This window comes from Eupeodes corollae, chromosome 1 (assembly GCF_945859685.1).
Source record: "Eupeodes corollae chromosome 1, idEupCoro1.1, whole genome shotgun sequence".
Taxonomy (NCBI): Eukaryota; Metazoa; Arthropoda; class Insecta; order Diptera; family Syrphidae; genus Eupeodes; species Eupeodes corollae.
Window position 1 is genome coordinate 74,333,531 of NC_079147.1, and position 20,752 is coordinate 74,354,282.

A 20,752-nucleotide genomic window follows, 5' to 3' on the forward strand; every position below is an offset into this window, starting at 1 on the left:
AGTCTGAAAGTGGGACGTCTATAAGTCTTAAGATTTTTTCTGTTATCTTGTCATTACACACTTTTAGTTAGATTTTTATTTTAGCACCTTAGACCGGCCTTACGCTAAGAAAGAAACATGTCAAAACCTAACTCTCATTGAGAACCGTTCTATTGAGTATCAAAGAGACTAAACACAAGACTTCTAAGACTTCTTCAAGAAAAATTTCATTTTAATATCAAAGCTATAATCCATCCAAAAATTAAATTCAAATTGACGTGATCTGTTCTTTAAGGTTTTTACTTAGTGTTCCTTTTGTTATGGCCATTTTTTAATGGGCCCGATAATCTCAAAAACCAATACTAATTTTATAAAAAAAAAAAAAAAAAACAAAAAATGAAACATAAACAAAATATTTACCATTCAAATATTGTGGTTAAATTTTTGATTAGTTGCCTCACACACGTCCTAAAAAATATATAGTTACCAAAAATTAAGTTTTGTTCCTTTTATTTTGGCCATGGTTGTTTGTATGTTAGAACATTATGTGATTTTTGTTTGTTTTGATTTATTTTGTGTGTTTGTTGATTTTACTGCACTATGTAATCCTTATGGCTACGTAAAGATTTAAGTTGCTTCTTAAGTTTCGTGATTAGATCTGAGGGTTGAACAAGAATAGAAATATCACGCCCAATACAATTAAGTCGGTCACGAATTTCGTTCTCTTTAAAGAACAAATTCAGTGGTCTGCCGTTGATTTCTGTTAGCACCCAAAATGTCAGAGTTGTGCCATCACATGATTGAGTCTGCAAGAAAACAAGAAACACAAATTGCTTTAGGTATCAAAAATGTAATGGAGAGTAATTTAAGTACCTTGGGAGGAAGGCCATGGCGGGCAGCCAAACTATTTGGCACAACATCTACAATTGTCGAGGTATTGCCATCGCGAATTAAGCCCAGACACTGGCCGTCACGTTCCCTGCGTATTGCATATCCACGTCCAAATGGCACTCGCCGAATTAAGACTTCAAGCTTCAAAAAAAAAGATATTTAATTTCAAAATTATTTCAAATATTTGAAATAGTTTTACTCACAAAAAGAGTATTTGTATTACGAATCACTTTATTTGCTTCACTTGCTGAGCTTATTGTAATGCCGGCGATAGAGATAAGTTGGTCGCCTATATGAAGAGCGTTGTATAGCACCGGATGCTCTTTTTGTTTCCAACCAGCGACCCTGAAAAAGTATTACCAACTCTCAATATGCGCTCCCACAAAATGAATGTCATCAAGAAAACTTACCAAACAGCTCCGAATGCATCGACCCATGCAATGGAAGCGATACAATCTTTCCGCCTCAGTTGTAATCTCACACCACCCGGATGCATGATTTCACGACGTAATTGCAGCACTTGTTGTTCCCGCAAGGTCATGCGTTTTGAAGATTGCGCATTAAGGGCGTTCTCGTGTGCCAACCGAAATGGTTGCGGTGGCTGCTGCATGCGTGTGGAAGCCCGTGGCTCATTGTTATTTGTTCGTGGCGTGCGTGGCGATGGGGCGTCCGAAGTCGAAGAACTGCGTCTGCGTTGCTCCAGAGACTCAGAGCGAGTGCGCTCGATCGCAGAGGGTGCTTCGCCATTATTGTTCGAAAGTTGATTGCCTTTGAGGTGAGAAGGTCTATTCATGTCCTTACGACTAGGTCGTGCAGTTATCACAGCTTCGGTAAGTCCTCGTGTAAGGAAGGGTCGATTTGCCAGCGCCGAAGGTGGACAATTCTCTCGGCCATCTTGCAGCAGTCGTTTCCTATGCATTGCCGGACTGGATTTCGGATTTCGCGCAACGTGCACTGGCGACGCTGTCGAAGTTGACGGCAGCTGTGCACCATTACTGCTGCTCACCGCTCCTGCTGTCGCAGTAGAAGTACCCGTAGTCTGCGTTGCGATACTCATTCGACTTAATTCAGCAGTTAATGATTTCTTCTTCAGTCCAGCTGAATGTAAGGGTGATGACGTTGAAGATTGGGGGACACTCGATTGACTAGCCGTATTCTTTACTCGTGACATCTTGGGTGAACACACCGAAGCAACGTTAAGATTTTCACCTGACTTCGGCGTTGATATGGGAACAGTTGATGTGAGAAATACCTTCTCGTAGTGCGCCGTCTTTTGTTGGACATCATTATTCACAGCAATGTTCGTTACTCCAGAAGTGTTTGTGGTTAAAATGATTTTCTTTGACAATTTGGGAGTTTGAGCCGAAGAGGAGGAGCAGGAGGATGAGCTTGGACAAACTGAGCCATAAGTATTTGATGTGCTGCTTGCCGCTGTCACTCTTACAGTTGTGATCTTATGATTTTCCAAATGTGAAGATGGCGCAGGAATTATTTTCTTTACAGCATTAGCTCTGGCTGGGGACGAATATTGATTAGCAATTGCTGATTTAGCATGAACGGGAATTGTACTAAGATTGGACGGAATAATTTGAACATTGCTTTTGTATTCCTCGTCGTGATTGTTGAGTGGGTCGGGAAATTTGAAGATTTCAGGTCCTTTGTTGGAAGATGGCAACGGATTTGATACTTGAATTATTGTTATGTTCGTCGAGGAAGACTCCGAAGAAGCTTTTTCTAGCGGTGGTTGTGGTTGTGGTGGGGGATGATCGTCGAGGTCCTTTTCGACATCAAATTCGGTTATGTTGTTGTTTACAGTTGTGATTTCTGGGGTTGTTTCCGATATCGAAAGAGATCGCGATGTTTGAGCTCTAAAATAAAAATTTGTATTATTGAAGAAATTGTTTGCATGATTTGTAGGGAAGGAAATAAAGCCTTGAGGAATAAACAGAAAACAGTGCAGACTAAATCTGCAAAGAAACCTTCGCTAAACAATGAGCGTAAACTACGACTATACTCAATTTTGCAAGCTGTCGCATGGCGTGAAATATTGATTGTAGCATCATACCAAACGATTGGAGAAAAATGATCTTTCCAGATAAAAATAAGTTCAACCTGGATAGACAAAAAGTTCTTCTTAGCTCGCAATCATAACCGGAAAGGCGAGTTACGGTAGGGGGTGCCATATCATTTTATGACAGTATTAGTTTAGTTTTTGTAAACTGTAAAATGACAGCACCCTACTACTAGACAGCTTTACCTCAGTTCCAGGATATTTTTGGGCCGCTTTGATTTGCTTGTGCTGATGGTACGCCTGTAGAAAAAAATTAAGAAAACATTAGTACCCGTGGTTTGATGGTGCGTGTGCAGGACTGTCATGCCAGAGGTCTTGGGTTCAATCCCTGCCTGTGCCACCTAAAGTTTTTTTCACGGGTACTGCCTCTTGCGAGGAATTGACAAATTCTCCATGAGTAATTCTTGTCAGGAAAAGTGCTTTCTCATTTTCGGATTCGGCTTAAAATAGTAGGTCCCATCCATCACTGACAACATTACTCACACAGAAATGGTTGAGAGTTGTAAATCACTAGGCTCTAACTCCCAATGGACTTTCGATCCGCATCAATAGGTGCCCAAAAAGTGTTGAGTCTTAAGAAGTCTAACTCTTCGTGTAGTCAAATTACCAACTTAGCGCGGTTTCCAGAGGTTAGCTGAGGGAAAGAATTATTACCGTGATGGGGAACAAAACAGCTTAAAAGCATTTGAGACAGAAATGGTAATGGAGACTGCCTTAGTTCACAGTTACGAGTCTTCAGGATATTACAGTGCACCAAAGATAATAGAAGCAATCACCAGTACAACTCTAGAAAACACTGACCAACACCTGAGCACTGTGAAAAATGTATATGCAGTTGCGGTCCTGGATGTGGAGATATAATTCTGAGTAGGCACAGAAGATGGATGCCAGCAGATTCCTGGAGAAAAATTGCAGAGAGAAATGCTCTCAGGTCCCAATTCGCAGCAGCATCGGATGGTGAGAGATCCGTCAGCGAATTTCGGTAACGAGGAAACAAAAGGACAGCTTAGGGTCACAAGAAACAAATGACAATGTATTAATGCTCTCTGAGGCTAAAACTATAAAACAAGTATGTAAGCCGGCCGAGGCTTAAAACCCCATTTCGACTACCCACTATTAAGTGCCAATTGAAGCCACCAAAACTGGTTCACCTGCTTCACCCTATCAGTTCGGTCCCGTTCGGACACAGCCCTACTGAACTACAATTGTACAGGACTCGCATATCCACGATTCGTCGTCTGACGTGGTATATTAGCGGAACTGCCAATCTATCCTGTATCAGACCGCATCTATCTAAAAAGAGGAATGCCTCTGGTGGAATGAAGCCCCTCAAACGTGGACACCCCGATAATTAAATTGTTAGTCGAAGACATAGCTCTTGCAATGTGACCTCGAACGAGTTTTATCACGAAATTGTCAATTCTGTTGATTCGAGCCCCGTTCTACGAGTATAGGACCTCGTTGGAATAGTAATGCACATAAAAAGATTCGGCTGTTCGATATAAGCCGGTACAGCGTCGTAAGCACTGCCACTCGAACCCCCGAAACTTCTCCATCTGGGAAGGAGCAACGTTAAACCACACAGGACAACCATAAACGATCATCGGCCGTATGAGGGCCATGTAGCAAATTACCTTCACTCTGGAGTCAAGCCTACTGCTAAAAACACAGAAGTTTCGTCAGGGCGAAGGCTCCTCTAGCCCTGTTCAGAGAAGCATTTACATATGTGTCTGTCGAAATATAAATACTGATCTAACCAGATACCGAGGTACTTCACAGCAGTTTTGGTCGCTAATGGCTGCCCGTGAAGATCAACGATGACCATCTTGCGCCAATTCTTGCACGTATCCCTCGTGGCCGTAGCCAACGGAGTCCGGAACAGAATTCTCTCCGACTTCTTATTTCCAGTTTCCAGTCGTCTAATAACCTCAACCTTTCGGGCCGTTCTGTACGCAATAAGATCGTCGGCGTACGCAATTGCCTTTGTAAGACTTCCTATCAGATCGCTGGTGTAAATGCTGAAGAGGATCGGCAAATTCATCGCTGCCTGTTGAAGACCAGTTTTAGGTAAAGACCCTCTAACCATACGGTGTCAAAGGCCTTTCCAAATCAACCAGAACAGCACATGTGCATTGATGTTTTGATTTATTCCATTGGATATCAGAAACGAGTTTAGACGTAGCATAAATTGTGTCATGACCCGCCTTGAACCCGAACTCTTTATCCGGAATTAGTTTGTTGTCCGCAGCCCACTTAGTCAGAGCCTTATTGACGATCTTTTCGAAAACTTTGCTGATGCTCGAAAGAAGACTTATCGACCGAAGATTTGAAGGGTTGGAGTTGTCCTTTCCCTTTTTCGGGAGAGGATGAACCACAGCGGCCTTCCAAAGCACTGGATAATATGCATTATTCAGTGCATTATTGAAGAGTGTGGTGTAAATGTCAATTGCCTCCATCGGTATATGTCTAAGTACAACGTTGGATATACCATTGATACCTGCTGACTTTTTGTTTTTTATTGAATTGAAGATGAGCTGAACCTAAATCTTCGCCACTAACAAAGGACTTAGTCCCGTTTGCTCGGCGATTATGGCATTTGCCAAGGAATCGTCATTGAACCGGATGAAACCGCGGTTCTCAGATCACCATTGTGTCATAACATTTCGAAGGTAAAAGTGATTAAGTAGCGCTCTGTTTTCCAGGTCGTGGTTGGGGCGAATGCTAACATTCACCTTGTACACTTGCTGTAAAGCAGCTCCCACCGCCTCGACTTTTTCCTTCGGATCTTCAGTTATGTAAAAGTCATCGTCAAAGATGGCTTCTTCTGGATCTATTTGCGCTATTCTGAGTACGTCCCTGTTCTATTCAGTTCTTTAGAGTTTCAGACACGGAAGGTCATTATCGTTCTTTTTTCTGAATATCTTGTCACACCACGGATACTACAATTTTGTGTTTGCCAGAGCTAAGTGATCATGTAGCAAAAGTTACGTTCTACCTACATCCTGGCGAATTGCAACTTTTTCTTTAAAGTAGTTTCTTTCATAATTTCGTTAGGTTAGGATAAATTAGCTTCGAATCTTTTTTGATCTTCATGGTACTTGGCTTTTATTGATTTATTTCTTGGACCTTATTGGTCTGCAGATTAAAGTCTACATCAAAACTGTTACATATGAATATACTGAGTTAGGAAGATCAAGCAACACTTAAAACACTGTGTACGAAACATATTTTATCCATTACTCATTTACATATATGTATAAATTTTCTATGAAAAAAATATTCAACTATATTTTCTAAGCAATTTGTTACAAAATGGAGAGCACTTTTGAATTTGATCCAGAAGTATTGGACAATTTATACAAACATCAATTGCAGCAACTTAAAGAATTTACCCTTAAACTCGATCGCATCCAAGATATAAATCTTTGTCGCAAATGGTTGCAGATTCTCAATAAGACTTCCGAAGATGAGAAAGTCTCCAGAAATTGTCTCTGTGTTTTGATGTGTCAACAATTGAAAAACGATGGACGCCTTTCAATGCCATTCACCGATTTATCAAATTGCAATCGGGATCTTAATCAGGTTCTGGCTGCTTTGGATAAGAGTCAATCGGGAAATTCAGTTATATCGTCGTCGTCTTCGTCAAGAGAACTTTCACCTTATATTCCAGTTGAAAGATATGCTTCACAGGAGAACGAAATTGTAAGACTCAGACAAGAACTAATGGATATACGTGTTGAAATTTCTCAGAAAGAAGCAAAAATCCAAGAACTAAATAAAATAATCGACAACTGTAATCAATGCTCAATGGAAAACGATGTAATCCAACAGATCACTCAAATTTTGGAGAACTTTAAGAGTGAAAAAATAATCGAGAATCTCTTCATATTTACAAAACTCTTCGCTGAGAACAACAATCTCGACCTAGAGCAAAAGCTGATGCAATTGGACAAAAAACTGCATAATGTTTTACAGGAAATACAAACTGCTCAAGTGCAGATAGCTCAAAAACAATTTGACAATGTCATCAAATCCAAAGCAAAACATTTAAAGAATCAAGAGCTACGTTTGCAGAAATTGCAGCACAAACTCAAAACCAAAGTTGCCAAACTAAAATTTTGTTGGTTGTTAAGTCAAAATTTCCTCAAAAGCCGACAAAGAGGCCAAACTCAGTTCATTGAAATGTTGGACACTTTGGAAAAACGTTACAAGGATATTATTCTTAAATTTTCCCAAGGCTTACCTTACGACTTGCCGTCCTGGTGACAGTGATTTCCGATCTGTAAATGAGAAGAATTTTATTTTGTAGAATTTATGTTTTAACAGAAAATAAATATTTATCCATTCAAACCTTTTTCTTTGTTTGCTGGGGAACTGATATCGAGACGAACGCTGAGCGTATCTGTAATTGCATTATGCAATTCTGTCGAACTGCTGCGGTTTGATGATTCATTTAGGCTGCTTCTCGGTGACAGAGCAGCATGAGCAATTTTAGTGTGTGGTATAAGTTTAGGTCGTGCTAGGCACATCACAAATTCTTCACTCAAATCGGAAAAGTCTTCTTCTTCGTCATCATCGGCACTAGTTGCACCACTGTAGTTTCCGGTGTTTAGTTGTTCACTGTAATTGCTTATGGGATCCGAGAGCATATTTAATAAATTCTGAGTTAGAGTGTTTGACATTGAGGTGAGACATGCTGACGTCGTCGACGACGGAACTACCACCGAGACGTTGCTGCTGCTGCTAGTATTGACAATTGACGGTGTGGAACATGTTGCTGCTATTGAAATTGAGTTTCTTGGAGTATCTTGCAGATGTGATGTTGTTGATGAAGTTGAAGTTGATGGGGCTACATTCGAAATTGAGGTTGTGGCCACTACTCCAGCAGGTGTTTGCGCCGTCGTTGTCGTCGTCGTAGAAGATGTAGCTGATGAAGATGATGATATTGATGGCACAACACGTTCAACACCTGGCACAATGGCTGCTGGAACTGGTGGTGTAGCAGGTAGTGGTGATGTTGGATCTCTGGTGGGCAATAATGGTGCTCGGACCTCTGGCAGTTTGGTATAGAGATTTTCTCGTGGTGAAATTATTTTCATCTCTCGTAGTTTTGAACGTAAAGTCTCAACCCATTCCTGCATAACTTCCCTAAAAATTAAAATTAATTGTATTTTTAACTGAAGTGTTGGTTAAACTACTTATATGGTTTTATTAAGGTGTATATGCCTATTTCTTGACAAAGTTCTAGTCTCTAAAAGTTATTTGTTGTAAAATTAGCTTTATTCCGTTCTAACTTGTTTCTTCAACAAGTTCCCAAGCCTTAGAACTCGAATTGGAATCCCAATTTGAGATAGAACTTCGATGTAAATATTAAACCCTCAAATAGAGCGGGTTGTATAGACTGTTTCTTAGAGAGGACTGATATGGAAGTAAAAGGCCGTAGGCGTGTTATTAATATTCGCAGCATTCTTGAGATAGGTTCAAAAAAGCCGTAATTTGTAAGGTGGTGAGAAAGGCGAAAGAAAGAGGCAGGTTTGACGTTCCGTGGATTAGTATAAATGGGAATTTTTTCTAGAAAACGTCTATGGTCTCGGCGTTTTTAGAGGGTTTGGAGATTAATAACTTTTAAACAATCTTCACAAGGTGTTAAGAATAGATTATCCCAAAAAGGAAAATCGCGGGGTGCAAATCGAAGAGATTTGCGTTGCATAGATTCATTTCCAATGCTCCGGCCCGGAAAGTCTTCGAATCCACACCCACAGGACAGCGCAGTAAAGGAAGACCGCGAATCAGGTGGCGCGCACAAGTGGAAAGTGACCTCACCCAACGTGGAGCGCGAAACTGGAGACATCTAGCTAGGGACCGAGCTAGATGGAGAAGTTTGTTGTGTGGGGCCCTAGTTCACACAGTACTGTAGCGCCACCTTAAGTAAGTAATTAAGATTCAATTCTTTGAGAGTGAGAGTTCGGATGAGGAGAACAGGCTAGCGTATTTAAGGAGATATCGAACAAGGGTGGTTAATAGGGATTAAGTGACATAAAGGTTCGAGAATTCTTTAGACCAACGTTTAATGAAACCTTGTTTAATGATATGGAAAAGTTAACTGAGTGTAGCAAATAACTCTTAGCTCGCAAAAAGATCAGACAGAATTAATGGCAACATCGTTCAGACTGTATGTTAGGGAGGTGTGATCGCTTACGGGTGAATGTTATGAATTTGCATTTAGAAACATTGAGTTCTAAAAAAATTGTCTGTCAAATCTGAAAGTAAGATAGAATCAGATGAAATAACCTTTATTACTTTCATGTCAGCAGTTTAAATAGAGACAGTTGAAATATGAGTGACATTAATAACGTCCTTGATATATAAGACAAATATCAAAGGGGCAATGTGGCTCCGTTGAAAAGCTCGCGGGTTTGCTAGGATCGGAGATTGAGAACCTCAAAATAACTGTATATTGGAGGATCTCTAGATATGATCTGAGCCATTAAATAAAAAAAAGGTGGAAAGTCATGGACTTTAAATTTAAGATTAATAATTTTGTGACTTCTACACCTTACTGAAGTCAGTGGTGATAACGTCCACTTTATTTCATTTCTTTAATTCGTTAAGAATGTCAGTAAGATTGATTGTAGAAGATAAGCCTTTTTAAGAAGGCATGTTGTTGTGGAGAAAATAGGTCTACAATAAAAAATAGAGAGAGTCGTAGACTCGAAAAGTGAGGCTCTGGTCATACGCCTGTAGCTTATATACGTAACATAATTTTTTACTCCTTTTTTATGAACAGAAAAAATAAAATGATCTTTTCAAAGCTTTGGAGAGAAATCATCTAAAGTGTACTTAATTTTTTGTCGACAATATCAGCACTTATTTCGATAAAGTGATCAAAAAATATGGTCAGGTTCTTGAAGATGATTACTTTACGATTGGCAGAATGAGGAAAGTGTAAGTAATAATTTAAAGGTCGGAGGAGTTCATATCGATTAGTTTTAATGTTGGAGGGAGGCCCTAAGATTTACATTTAATATTAATAAATTGGTTAAAACATCTAGGATCCGTATTCAGGCTATCTTGATTTTTTTTGTTATACCATGGAGAGAAGATGATTTGCATGAAATAGGGTTTTTACTACGTTATAAGCACCCCCCAGGTAGATAGACCATTATGATCTTCATAACTCAATTTGACAAATCTGGAAGCTACGCACGAAGGCAATATCTCGAAGATGTTGTAGGTTTTTTTAGCTAGATCTGGGGACTAGACGCATCATTTATTCTTGAACAACATTGGGAAGTTTTGAACATTTTTAAAGATAGTGCTGCGCAGTTATGCTTCGTGTTTTTTTGAAAATAACTTTCGACCGATATGAAGCACTTACCGGGTTACAGCACGTTAGTTTATATTAACCCAAGAAAGGATTCGTCGATACCAAAAGCACAAATTTTCGACAAGGGAGCAAGATGCTACACTTTATGAAATGCCTTTGAAATATTAAGTTCAATAATCTTACTTTCTCCAAATGTTTGTCACAGTTGATTTGGCTATAAAACGCATAACCTTTGGCAACCAAACGAGCTCTGTACATGCTGATATTTTCAAATTAATAACTTTTTATTTTAAATACCCATTTGTTGCCAATGGCTTTTTTTGAAATAGGAAGATTTGTTAACGTTCAGGTACGAGCTTCTTTCAAAGATGTTAACTCCTCCTCAATGGCACTTTTTCATTTGTTCTTGTCGCTGCTCTTCTTTGCTTCTTCAATTGAGCTTGGCACATTTTTAACAAAACTTTCAACATTTAAAGCATTGAAAATGTGAGTTGTCATATCAAATTCTTTGAATCTGTAGTTTGCTGATTTACATCCAAATCGAAACCGACGACTTACAGGCGGCTGTCACTTGATTTATGTTTCTTTTGCCATTTCATAATCAATCGACTTACTCCTGAACAGCCTTGACGAGTTGCTGAAAAACCACATAGGATATGCACAGACTACATGACACACTATCTGAACTTGAATAAACCTTTTAGTACTATCTTCCCTGGGTGAATAATGTTTCACACATGAGGTGAGTCGACAATATCAATATATACTGATGGCTCGAAAAGAACATGTGTCTTTTATGAAACACTCAATCTTGCTAACCATTTCTCACTTCCCGATCAAAACAGTGTCTTTCAAGCCGAGTTATTGGCAGTGACATACGCTGCAAACAAATTATATTCTCACTTTTCAGAAAAGTTATAAGACTTTCAGGGTAACAAGGGATCTACATTGCTCTAAGTGTGGCGATAATTAGATCAATCGCCAACCTACTCCTAACAACGCTTGCAACTTGTGTAAATTTATTACCAAAGTAAGGTTCGGTTCGCTCGACACATCAAAACAATCAATTTATTAAAGAAAACTTGTTGTGAGTGCATTATCTCGCGTCGTCGTCGTGGGCATGTGGTGTCGCGATTTAACACCGCTAAACAAATGTTTCTATTGGTAAGACGATTGACACCTGGGATGAGAATATTTCGCGTATTATTGCTGATATACGGCGTAATTTCTACAAGAAGTGGTCGAAAACTAAGTATCTCGACTAGAATTTATTTGAACCCGCCGCGAAGGCGGACGAATTCTCGAGCGAACGAACTCTCTGTAGCGTCTTCAGTTCGAGTAAGGTTGAACTACTTAGTGAAAACCTTATAGGGCCTATACGACTTATTCAGAGCCCAGGTCTATAAGGAGCGGTTTTATCCGGCTCCTCGTCCTTGGAGTTATACTAAGGATCTGGCCGTCCAGGTTGGGGGTTGTGCCGTCGGGGTGATTTCCTGGCTACGTAAAAAATACCTTAGTTGCGAAGCACCAACAAGCCTCGAATACGGACGGATTCACTGTTGACAACCCACGCAAACGAAATAAGGAAAACGAACTTCGGATCTGTATGTGGAATTGTAGGTTCCTTAACAGACCACGTGCAGCCGAACAATCAGCGAAGCCCTAAACTGCTGCAAGGCAGATATTACCACCATCCAAGAAGTGCGATGGGATGGACCGCGCAAACGCAAACTAAAAGTCCACGATGTACACTACGCCGACTGCAACCGAGAACAAAGTCAGCGTCTATTTGGGTGTGGATTTGTTGTTGGAACTAGACTAAGACAAAAAGTCTTGAGTTTCAACAATGTGAGCGAGCGCATCATGACAATCCGCATCAAGGCTAAATTCGCCAACATAAGCCTAATATGCGCGCACGCCCCAACAGAGGAGAAAGATGAAGACACCAAAGACATATTCTTGGACAAGACTTATGAGCAGTGCCCTGGCTATGACATTAAAATTTCCTTATGAAATATTAATGCCAAGCTAGGAAGAGAAGACATCTTTGGTGGCATAATCGGGAGATACAGCTTGCACAACACCACTTCCGACAACGGATTAAAGCTGATCGATTTCCCTGAGGGGCGAGACGTTTCCGTAGCTAGGGCGCAGTTTACACATCTTAATATCTACAAGGGGACATGAAAATCTCCTGAGCAATTTACTGTCAACTAGATTGACCACATTGCGATCGACGCACGACACTTCTCCAGTATGCAGGATATCCGCACTTGCGGAGTGGCCAACATTGACTCGGACCACTACCTCGTTGTAGTCAAGGTACGGCTACGGATATTCTGATCCAAGCCAAAACAAGGAAGTGCTGTGAGAAGATTCGACGTTAAACGGCTACAATCGCAAGAGACTGTCATGTCCTTTTCCGATCGAGTCTCTAATAACCTCTTAAGGAGTCCTATGCTGCCTGCATTAAGCATTGAAAACCAGTGACAATATTGAATTACAACAATCAGAGATGCCGCGTCTGAAGTTTCACACGGCCAACACCCTCGTTTTACGACGAATGCCGGCAAGCGCACGCAGCGAAACAACAGGCATACAAAAAGCCCCGCTGCATAGGAGGACCAGAGATGCTCGCGACCACTTCTCCAATTTATATAACGGAGATGACGAACCGAATTTCGCTGTAAGGGAGATAGAACTACTCAACCTAGGCAACGCAGATCAACAATTCCGCCTACTCGACCTTGACGAAGTGAAGATAGCTATATCTAAACTTAAATCAAACAAAGCTGCTGGAACTGACGGCATTGAAATGCAAAATATGGTCGGAAGAAAGCATGCCCGATAACTACAGAGACATCAGTCTCCTTAACATTGCATATAAGTTCGTCTCTTCCGTATTATGTGAACGTCTGAAGCCGTTCGTCAACAACCTGATTGGTCCTTATCAGTGTGGCTTCAGACCAGGAAATTCCACTATCGACCAAATATTCACACTACGGCAGATCTTGGAAAAACCCCAGGAGGTTCAAATCGATACCCATCATCCCTTTATAGATTTTAAAGCCGCGTATGACAGCATCCATAGGGAAGAGCTCTACAGAGCAATTTGTGCAGAATGACGATATAGAATGCACGCTGCTCTATCAAGGTCGGAAAAGATCTCACCGATGCATTTGATTTCAAAAAACGATTTAGACAAGGCGATGCACTGTCATTCGACTTCTTCAACATCATTTTGGAAAGAATTGTGCAAAACTCAAGCGTCAACACTAGAGGCACATTCTTCCAAAGATCCATCGAATAACTCCGATACGCAGATGATATTGACATAATTAGAAGATCAAAGCGTGATGTCAGTGGAGCGATTTTGAGCAGAAGCGGAAGCGAAGAAGATGGGTTTAGTGGTCAATGAGGGCAAGACCAAGTATATGCTGTCATCAAAAAAGGACACTGAACGACGACGTCTTGGACAAAACGTCACCATGGACAGCTATAACTTTGAGGTAGTTAAGGACTTTGTCTACCTAGGCACCGCTATTAATGCAGACAACGACACCAGCGCTCAAATCAAACGAAGAATAACTCTTGCAAATCGCTGCTTCTTTGGACTTAGAAGGCAATTGAGAAGTAAAGTCCTCTCTCGAGCATATAAGACACTCACCATCCCGGTTCTCATTTATGGCGCTGAGGCCTGTACCCTGCCAAAGAAAGATGAGAGCGTCTTAGGATGCTTCGAGAGAAAAATTCTTCGGGTGATTTTTGGTCCCGTATGCATAGATGGAGAATGGAGGAGAAGATATAACGACGAACTGTACGGGCTGTACAGCGACACTGACCTAGTTAACAGAATTAAAGTCCAACGGCTTAGAATGCTAGGTCATGTAGAGCGGATTGACATCAACGCTCCTAACACCTGGGATATGGATATCGGGGAGTTAGTGCTGATATTAAGTCTTTCGGCTAAAATTAATTTGATCCAGCAGCGGTGGCCATTTGTGCGAACATTTTTTTTAACACAATAACAAACCTCTAACTCTGTTATAAAGCTGAATTCTTGGACGTAACATTAAACTATATGTATTTTATATCTTCTTGAACACGACACGTCTAAAAAACACCCTTTATAATGTCAGAAATTATTTTAAAAATCATATCGCGTGCTATAAAAGTTACCTATAATTTTTTCTTTAGAACTTAATTTGATTAATTGTACGTTTATTAGGAAACAATATTTAAATTACCACAATCTTTCGATTCCCTTAAAAATTGACTGTTAAACAACGACAGATTCAATTATGCTTATCTCATCAAAAAATTACAAAAAAACCCCTCACCACTTCCTGGAACTGAAAAATTAAAATAGTTGTAATTGTCGATTGATTTGGAAGTTACCAATACCAAATATCTATACAAAAGAATTTTAGCTGATAATAATAAAAATCCACCAATTCAACCAACCTTGACTTGAATATTTCATCATTGGACAACAATGGAATACCAAAATAAGCTCAGCCTATCCGTACGCAGCTGTTAACGGCCTTTTTCTTATTTTTTTTTTAAATTAACTCTACCCAAAAAAAGACAAACAAGACTATAATATACTTATAGCACTGACCAAACAAAGCAATCCATCATTTAGCCCAAAGCGAGCGTAAAGTGTTGCTTAAGCAATTACAAATTACTAACGTATCGGTATGTACGAGTAGTTACTCTTACTCATTGCTAACTTACCATGACATTGCGTGGAAACGCACAACTTCATTACTCAGAGTGACAACAAATTCGAATTCGTGCGAGTTCGGTATGAGCGCGTGCGATATATGCTGTGTATCTTGCATTGAGACCACCCACTCAGGATTATGCGATGGTGCCAGCCTTGGTTCTGCATAGCCTTCTAACAGAGCCTCTGTATCGTCGTGGACACAAAACACCACCCAGCTCCTGTCAGATTTCTAACAAACACAAAAAACAAAATAATTAATAGCAAATTAAGTGTGAATTGAAAATTTCTCGCTCCTCGTTACTCATCATAAAGAAGAGGAAGGTGAATGGTTTTGTGTTGTTACCTTGGGACCAATTGTAATTTTTTTACCATCAGTTGTTAGACGTTTGAGCCAACTATTTTTATGAATTTCTCGAAACAATGCACCGCGGGACGAGCTCATTTTTTAACTATGCGCGGATATGGAGTTTTTCTTTTCTTTATCATTTGGATGTTGGACGTGAATTGCATAGAAATAGTTTTGCAATTAACGCGCTAACAAAGCAGAAACACACATTTTTTCGGTCGGATTCGAATTGGAATGGCAATGGGTTTAAGTAATTTTTCAACTTCTTCTTATTCTGTGACAGGTCATATTGGACTAAGGCAAAATTAAAAAAGAACTAAGCGGAAGAATGTTTCGTGTTTGGTTTATTTTTTTAAACGGAATTTGCTTATTTTGTTTTTATGGATACAGTTAAATCAAAAATCTTAAGTATACTAATTTATTTATTGATTGATTTATTTAACTTTATTATTGCACACTGTTTGCAGCAAACGGAAACAAACAAACGAAAATTACTCTGCACTCAGAAAAATATAACAATTTAATTGCACACCGCCATGTTTGCATTTTCTTGCAACTGTCAGTTGTTTTGTTTGACATGACAGTTGTTGAAAATTTGTATTTTCCAGATGGTTTTGGTTCCAGTTGCATGGAATGGCCAGTAGCATTGCCATCGGTTTACTTAAGCAACGACTACACTATGTAAGTTGTTATTGATTTGAAAGCAAGGTATAATGGAGCAAAATTTCAAACGATTTAGTAATATGTTAAAGCAATTTTTAGCAACGTACTTAGATTAAAAGGCGATTTAGCTAAATTTGCTAAAGTTAAGATCACGTAATGGCTTCTTTAACTTTTAGCAATTTACTAATTCTCTAATGAAATCTTTACAATTATTTTTAAAAGAGCAGTGGATGGGAATTCCAATTAATAGATCCGTTTAAGCGTATTTGCTTTTTGATTATTTTCACGAACTGTAATTTTTAAGACATGTTTGGGTGATGTTTTAAAAAAAAAATCCAATTAGCAATTTGATAGTTAGCAAAATAAAATGAAGAGGTTTTAAATGTTGGACTCCCTTAGTAAATTACTTAACATTGGCAAATTTGTAACTAGTAAATTATTAAACCCTAACAATAGGTTGTACAATATTTTGCGCAATTGTTGTTATTTTTTTAAGGTATCTGACCTTAAATGATAATTTACTTCAAGGATTTAAATAAGTTGGCAATTTTAGATTTAAGAGATTTCGGTGTTTTTAGTAAAATTATACACAACGTTTCAAATACAAGTTTCGGTTTGCTGATAAAAACTTTGAGAATAGAAATTATATGATTGGATTTCTCAATTATTTTCTGTCCCACATATGTGAGGTGGATACTTTTGTAAAAGTAATATATAACTTTAAGAAATAGCAGTTTTTTAAATGGTACTCATTTTGTCAGCTGTTAAGTGATTTGTTTTCAGCTTAGCTTGGCATTTCATGAAAGAAACTACTGGATCACCTAGCAAGGCGTACGTTTGATAGCAACATAGATTCATTCAAGGTGGTTCGACAGTTATGGTGAACTAGGGCCTCACCACACAAACTTCTCCATCTAGCTCGGTAACTAGCTCCAGTTTCGTTTCAAGTTGGTTGAGGTCACTTTTCACATACTCTACTGAGCTGCTGTGGGTGTCGATTCGAAGAATTTCCGGACTGGAGCATTGGTTTCCATGCGCTCTACGCGACCCAGCGTTTACCCTTCTGGCTAAGTCTACGTCGCGTCGCTGTACAGCCTATCTATGCATAGGGGCCTTATAGCCTTTTCACACCAAACCCAAAACCAGGTTTTCGGCAAAATTTTTTCGAAAACCTTAAAATCGTTCACACCGAACATTTACACGTTTTCATTTGACATTTAAATTTGTTTAACACCCGCTGTCAAATTTTGTATTGATGAAAAAATTTGGGAGTAAGAAGTTTTGTTCTTCTCAAATTATTTGTGAAAATAAAATGAATTCTAACCAATTCAAATTAATTTTAACGTAACAATAGCTCGTCTAGAAAAAGAGTTTCAACTGAAGTTTTGGGGACGGGTGAAATGGGCTCACGATATGAACCAACGAGAACTTCAAGCTCGATTGCCTACAGCTATCCTCTTAGTTCACTTTAACCGGTCCGAACAATTTACTATGGAGAAGCTAATTGTGTAGAAAATATATCATAGAATCAACAACAAACAAAACTGTTACAATAAAAATTCATTTAATTTAAAATATTTTCTTCTCCTTTCATAACAAATTCAATCCAAAATTCTGGAAGATTTGTCAATTCCTCGCAAGAGGCAGTACCCGTGAAAAAAGCTAAGTGACACAGGCGTGGATTTAACCCAAGACCTCTCGCATGACAGTCCAACGCACTAACCATCACGCTACGGTACTACTGCAATAGTCACCGGGGCTTTTATTCTCACGTTGGCAAATTTTCCCGCAATTTTTTCCGTTCCCACGCAGCTCCCCCAAAGTTTCTTTTTTTTTCTCTTCCATATTCGGTCAGTAATAGAAATAATTCTTATTTTGTAAGGAAATTGCAAAAAGCGTGTTTCTTACCACGACCAAATTTATTTCAAAACGAAATTTTTGTTTTGACAGCAGCCAACAGCTGTTTTGATTACATTAATTTGAGCGCTGAATGTTTCGAAAGGTTTGTTTCTTTAGTTCAACTTTGAATTGCTTAGTTTTCGATAGGTTTTATATAAAACTTGTGGTTAACCAAAAATGTATGGGAAAACTTGAGTTTTCGATATAGGTTTTCGGCGAAAACCGATAATTTGGGTGTGAAAAGCCTATTAAGTAGTATTCACATGAGCGCGACCAACGAACGACGAATGAATTACAAAATGTGAGTTTATATACGTTTGAAGACATATTTCCACACAAATTCTTAACAAAACGATAGCAATTTAGTGTCTATTTGATTTATGATACATACTTTTACTTTTCAATATCGTATATTAATAAATTTGAGAAAACAAACTTATTTGTCGCGAAAAAAATTATAGTTGATACAAACTGTCAAACTTTATTCGCGTTCCACATTATCCACACTTGCAACGAATAAAATAATCGCGCTTACTTAACCTAAAAAAATCATTCTTGTTTTTGTTTCAGTGGTGAATGGTGTTTGGCTGTGGCTCCTTGTCAAACTTTATTCGCGACGAATTAAAAACTCTCATGTGAAAGAAATGTCAAAATCGACGAATATTCGTTCATTCGTTGGTCGTTGGTCGTGCTCATGTGAATTGTGCTTTAGATCACACGAAGAAATTTTCTCTTAAAACGACCCTAGGTGCTTCATCCGCTTTTGTGATAGCCCATGCTTCTGCACCGTATAGCAGGAAGGGGATGATGAGTGTCTTATAAAGCGAAGCTTTGGTCGCTAGAGAGATGGGTTTTTTGACTCAATAGTTTTCTTAGCCCAAAGAAACAGCAGTTAGCAAGAGTAATTCTTCATTTGATCTCAGCGCTGGTGTTGTTTTCTGCGTTCATAGCGGAGCCTAGGTAAACGAAGTCCTTAACTACTTCTAAATTACGTCTGCCCATGGTGACGTTTTGACCAAGACGTCGGTGTTGTAGGTCCTTTCTTGATGATAGCATGTGCTTTGTTTTGCCCTCATTAACCGTTAAACCCATATTCCATAAACTAAGTAAGATACTGAAATTATTTAAATTATATTTAATTGTGTAAGATTTGTATTTTGCAAATTAATTATACAATACATTTGTTAAGAGATATTTCGAGTTTTAGCTAAGCTCTTAAATACCCGTCATATTTCAAAAACCTAATGTGATGGAAAAATTGAACTCCTTCAAAAAACTATGGTTTCATTTGTGCTCAACCAGTTTAGTCATTATTGTATTTGAAAAATGTTAATGCTAAACGATATCTTTTTGTGGTTTTTTATCAAATACTTATTGAGTCATATTCAATTCTTTCTTGTTTCCTTTTATTGACCTCTATTCTCTTGAATGACTCATGAGATTATTTACCAATATTGTGCAATCTTTTCAACAGATCACTGATGGATGACCACAAGTACTATTTATAGATAGTTTTAAGTCATGACTGATGTCAGTCGTTGAACATATTTCTATGATTAGCTGTTCACTTCAACAAATGTTGCTTAAATTTATTATAAGTCAAAAACAAAGTTATGGTTAAAATTTCGGTTGAATTTGAAGCAACAAAAAAGTTTAAGTTCAAAAAATCGATTGAAACGAAAACTAAATCTGAATTGAAAAACGGTTCTACTATTTGATCGATTTCATTACATTGAATATTTTTCGAAATCACTTCAAGTGAAATTATAGAAGCTGACAGACAGTGTTGACCAAAACATTAGCAACTATAACTACCACCAATAGCCATTAAAAATTTTATAACTTAAACAAATCTTGTTTATTTTTTCCCAAAATTGAACGCATTATGTATGTTCTTCTAAATAGACCACAAGAGAAAAAAGTGTTCATAACGGTTCATTAAATATAACGTTAATTAGGACAGTTAAGTTTTTTTTAATTCACCAAAACAAAAACAACTTTTTATCGCTATCTCTTTTTTTTTAATAGAGAAAAGTTAGTCCGTTAACTACAAAATCCATTGCGTATATTAAAGGCGTTGGCAAACGATTAGAGTTGAATCTTTTTATTAGGTGTTATTTTGTTCGCGGGCAAGCTAATCCGTGTTCTTAAATAACTTTTGTAAAATGGCTGAAAACAAATACTCTAACGAAATAAAAGAAAAAATTATAAAACTGGAATGAGTCAAATTAAAATATCTGAAAAATATTCCATTCCAAAATCTGTGATTTGCCGATTAATAAAAGTCCAAAAAAGTCATTCCAAACGGTTCATCGAGGTGGCAGACAAAGAAAAACAACAAAACGAGAGGATTCTGCAATAATGAAACCAATTACAAAATACCCTTTTATATTCTTAAGAGAAATACAAATCCAACTCGATCTGAACATGAGAGCGAAAATAATTCGGTGACGAGATGTTGATGGTAATTAAGTAGCTTGGGAAAGTATCCTAAAGAACATAATAAGCAATTTGATTGACTCCATGACTCGAAGATGTACTGAATTGATTAAAAACAAGCTGTTTGGTTAAAAATATCAGGCATATTTTAGTACATAAGTCTAAGAAAAACACTGTGTTTTTTAAAAGCTGCTCTTGTTTTGACCATTGAACTAAATGTACTAATTGTTCTATATTTAATGAACCATTACAAAACCCATTTTTTTCCATTAGAAACTGTTGATATTACTCTTAATTTTAAAAACATAAGTATACAATAATCGAATCCTAAATTAGTATTTTAATTATTTAATAATCGAGGCATTTAAAGTAGTTTTTTTGGCTAACACTGTATGTCAATAAACAATT

At 38.2% G+C, this 20,752-nt stretch overlaps 2 protein-coding genes across 2 annotated transcripts; one reads left to right on the forward strand and one right to left on the reverse strand.

Annotated features, from left to right (window-relative positions):
• Nucleotides 1-216: 216 nt before the first annotated feature.
• On the reverse strand, nt 217-15,872 carry LOC129941956 (uncharacterized). Its single transcript, XM_056050737.1, has 8 exons — nt 15,341-15,872; nt 15,006-15,226; nt 7,293-8,089; nt 7,185-7,221; nt 1,281-2,738; nt 1,074-1,215; nt 853-1,011; nt 217-785 (listed from the first exon to the last, which is right to left on the reverse strand). The coding sequence occupies exons 1-8, from the start codon at nt 15,437-15,439 to the stop codon at nt 570-572; spliced, it is 3,129 nt and encodes a 1,042-aa protein (XP_055906712.1). The 5' UTR covers nt 15,440-15,872; the 3' UTR covers nt 217-569.
• LOC129941957 (uncharacterized) lies at nt 6,164-7,285 on the forward strand. The gene has a single exon (XM_056050738.1). It carries the CDS (start codon nt 6,254-6,256, stop codon nt 7,205-7,207), a length of 954 nt encoding a protein of 317 aa, XP_055906713.1. The 5' UTR covers nt 6,164-6,253; the 3' UTR covers nt 7,208-7,285.
• Nucleotides 15,873-20,752: the final 4,880 nt, after the last annotated feature.

Excerpts from the sequence above, each read along its gene's own strand:
- LOC129941957 (XM_056050738.1), top strand. The coding sequence starts at position 6,254 with ATGGAGAGCACTTTTGAATTTGATCCAGAAGTATTGGACAATTTATAC.
- LOC129941956 (XM_056050737.1), bottom strand. The coding sequence starts at position 15,439 with ATGAGCTCGTCCCGCGGTGCATTGTTTCGAGAAATTCATAAAAATAGT. Across the intron at positions 2,739-7,184 it reads CCAGGACGGCAAGTCGTAAG|AGCTCAAACATCGCGATCTC; the intron begins GTAAGCCTTGGG and ends TTTTTATTTTAG. Across the intron at positions 1,216-1,280 it reads GATGCATTCGGAGCTGTTTG|GGTCGCTGGTTGGAAACAAA; the intron begins GTAAGTTTTCTT and ends ATACTTTTTCAG.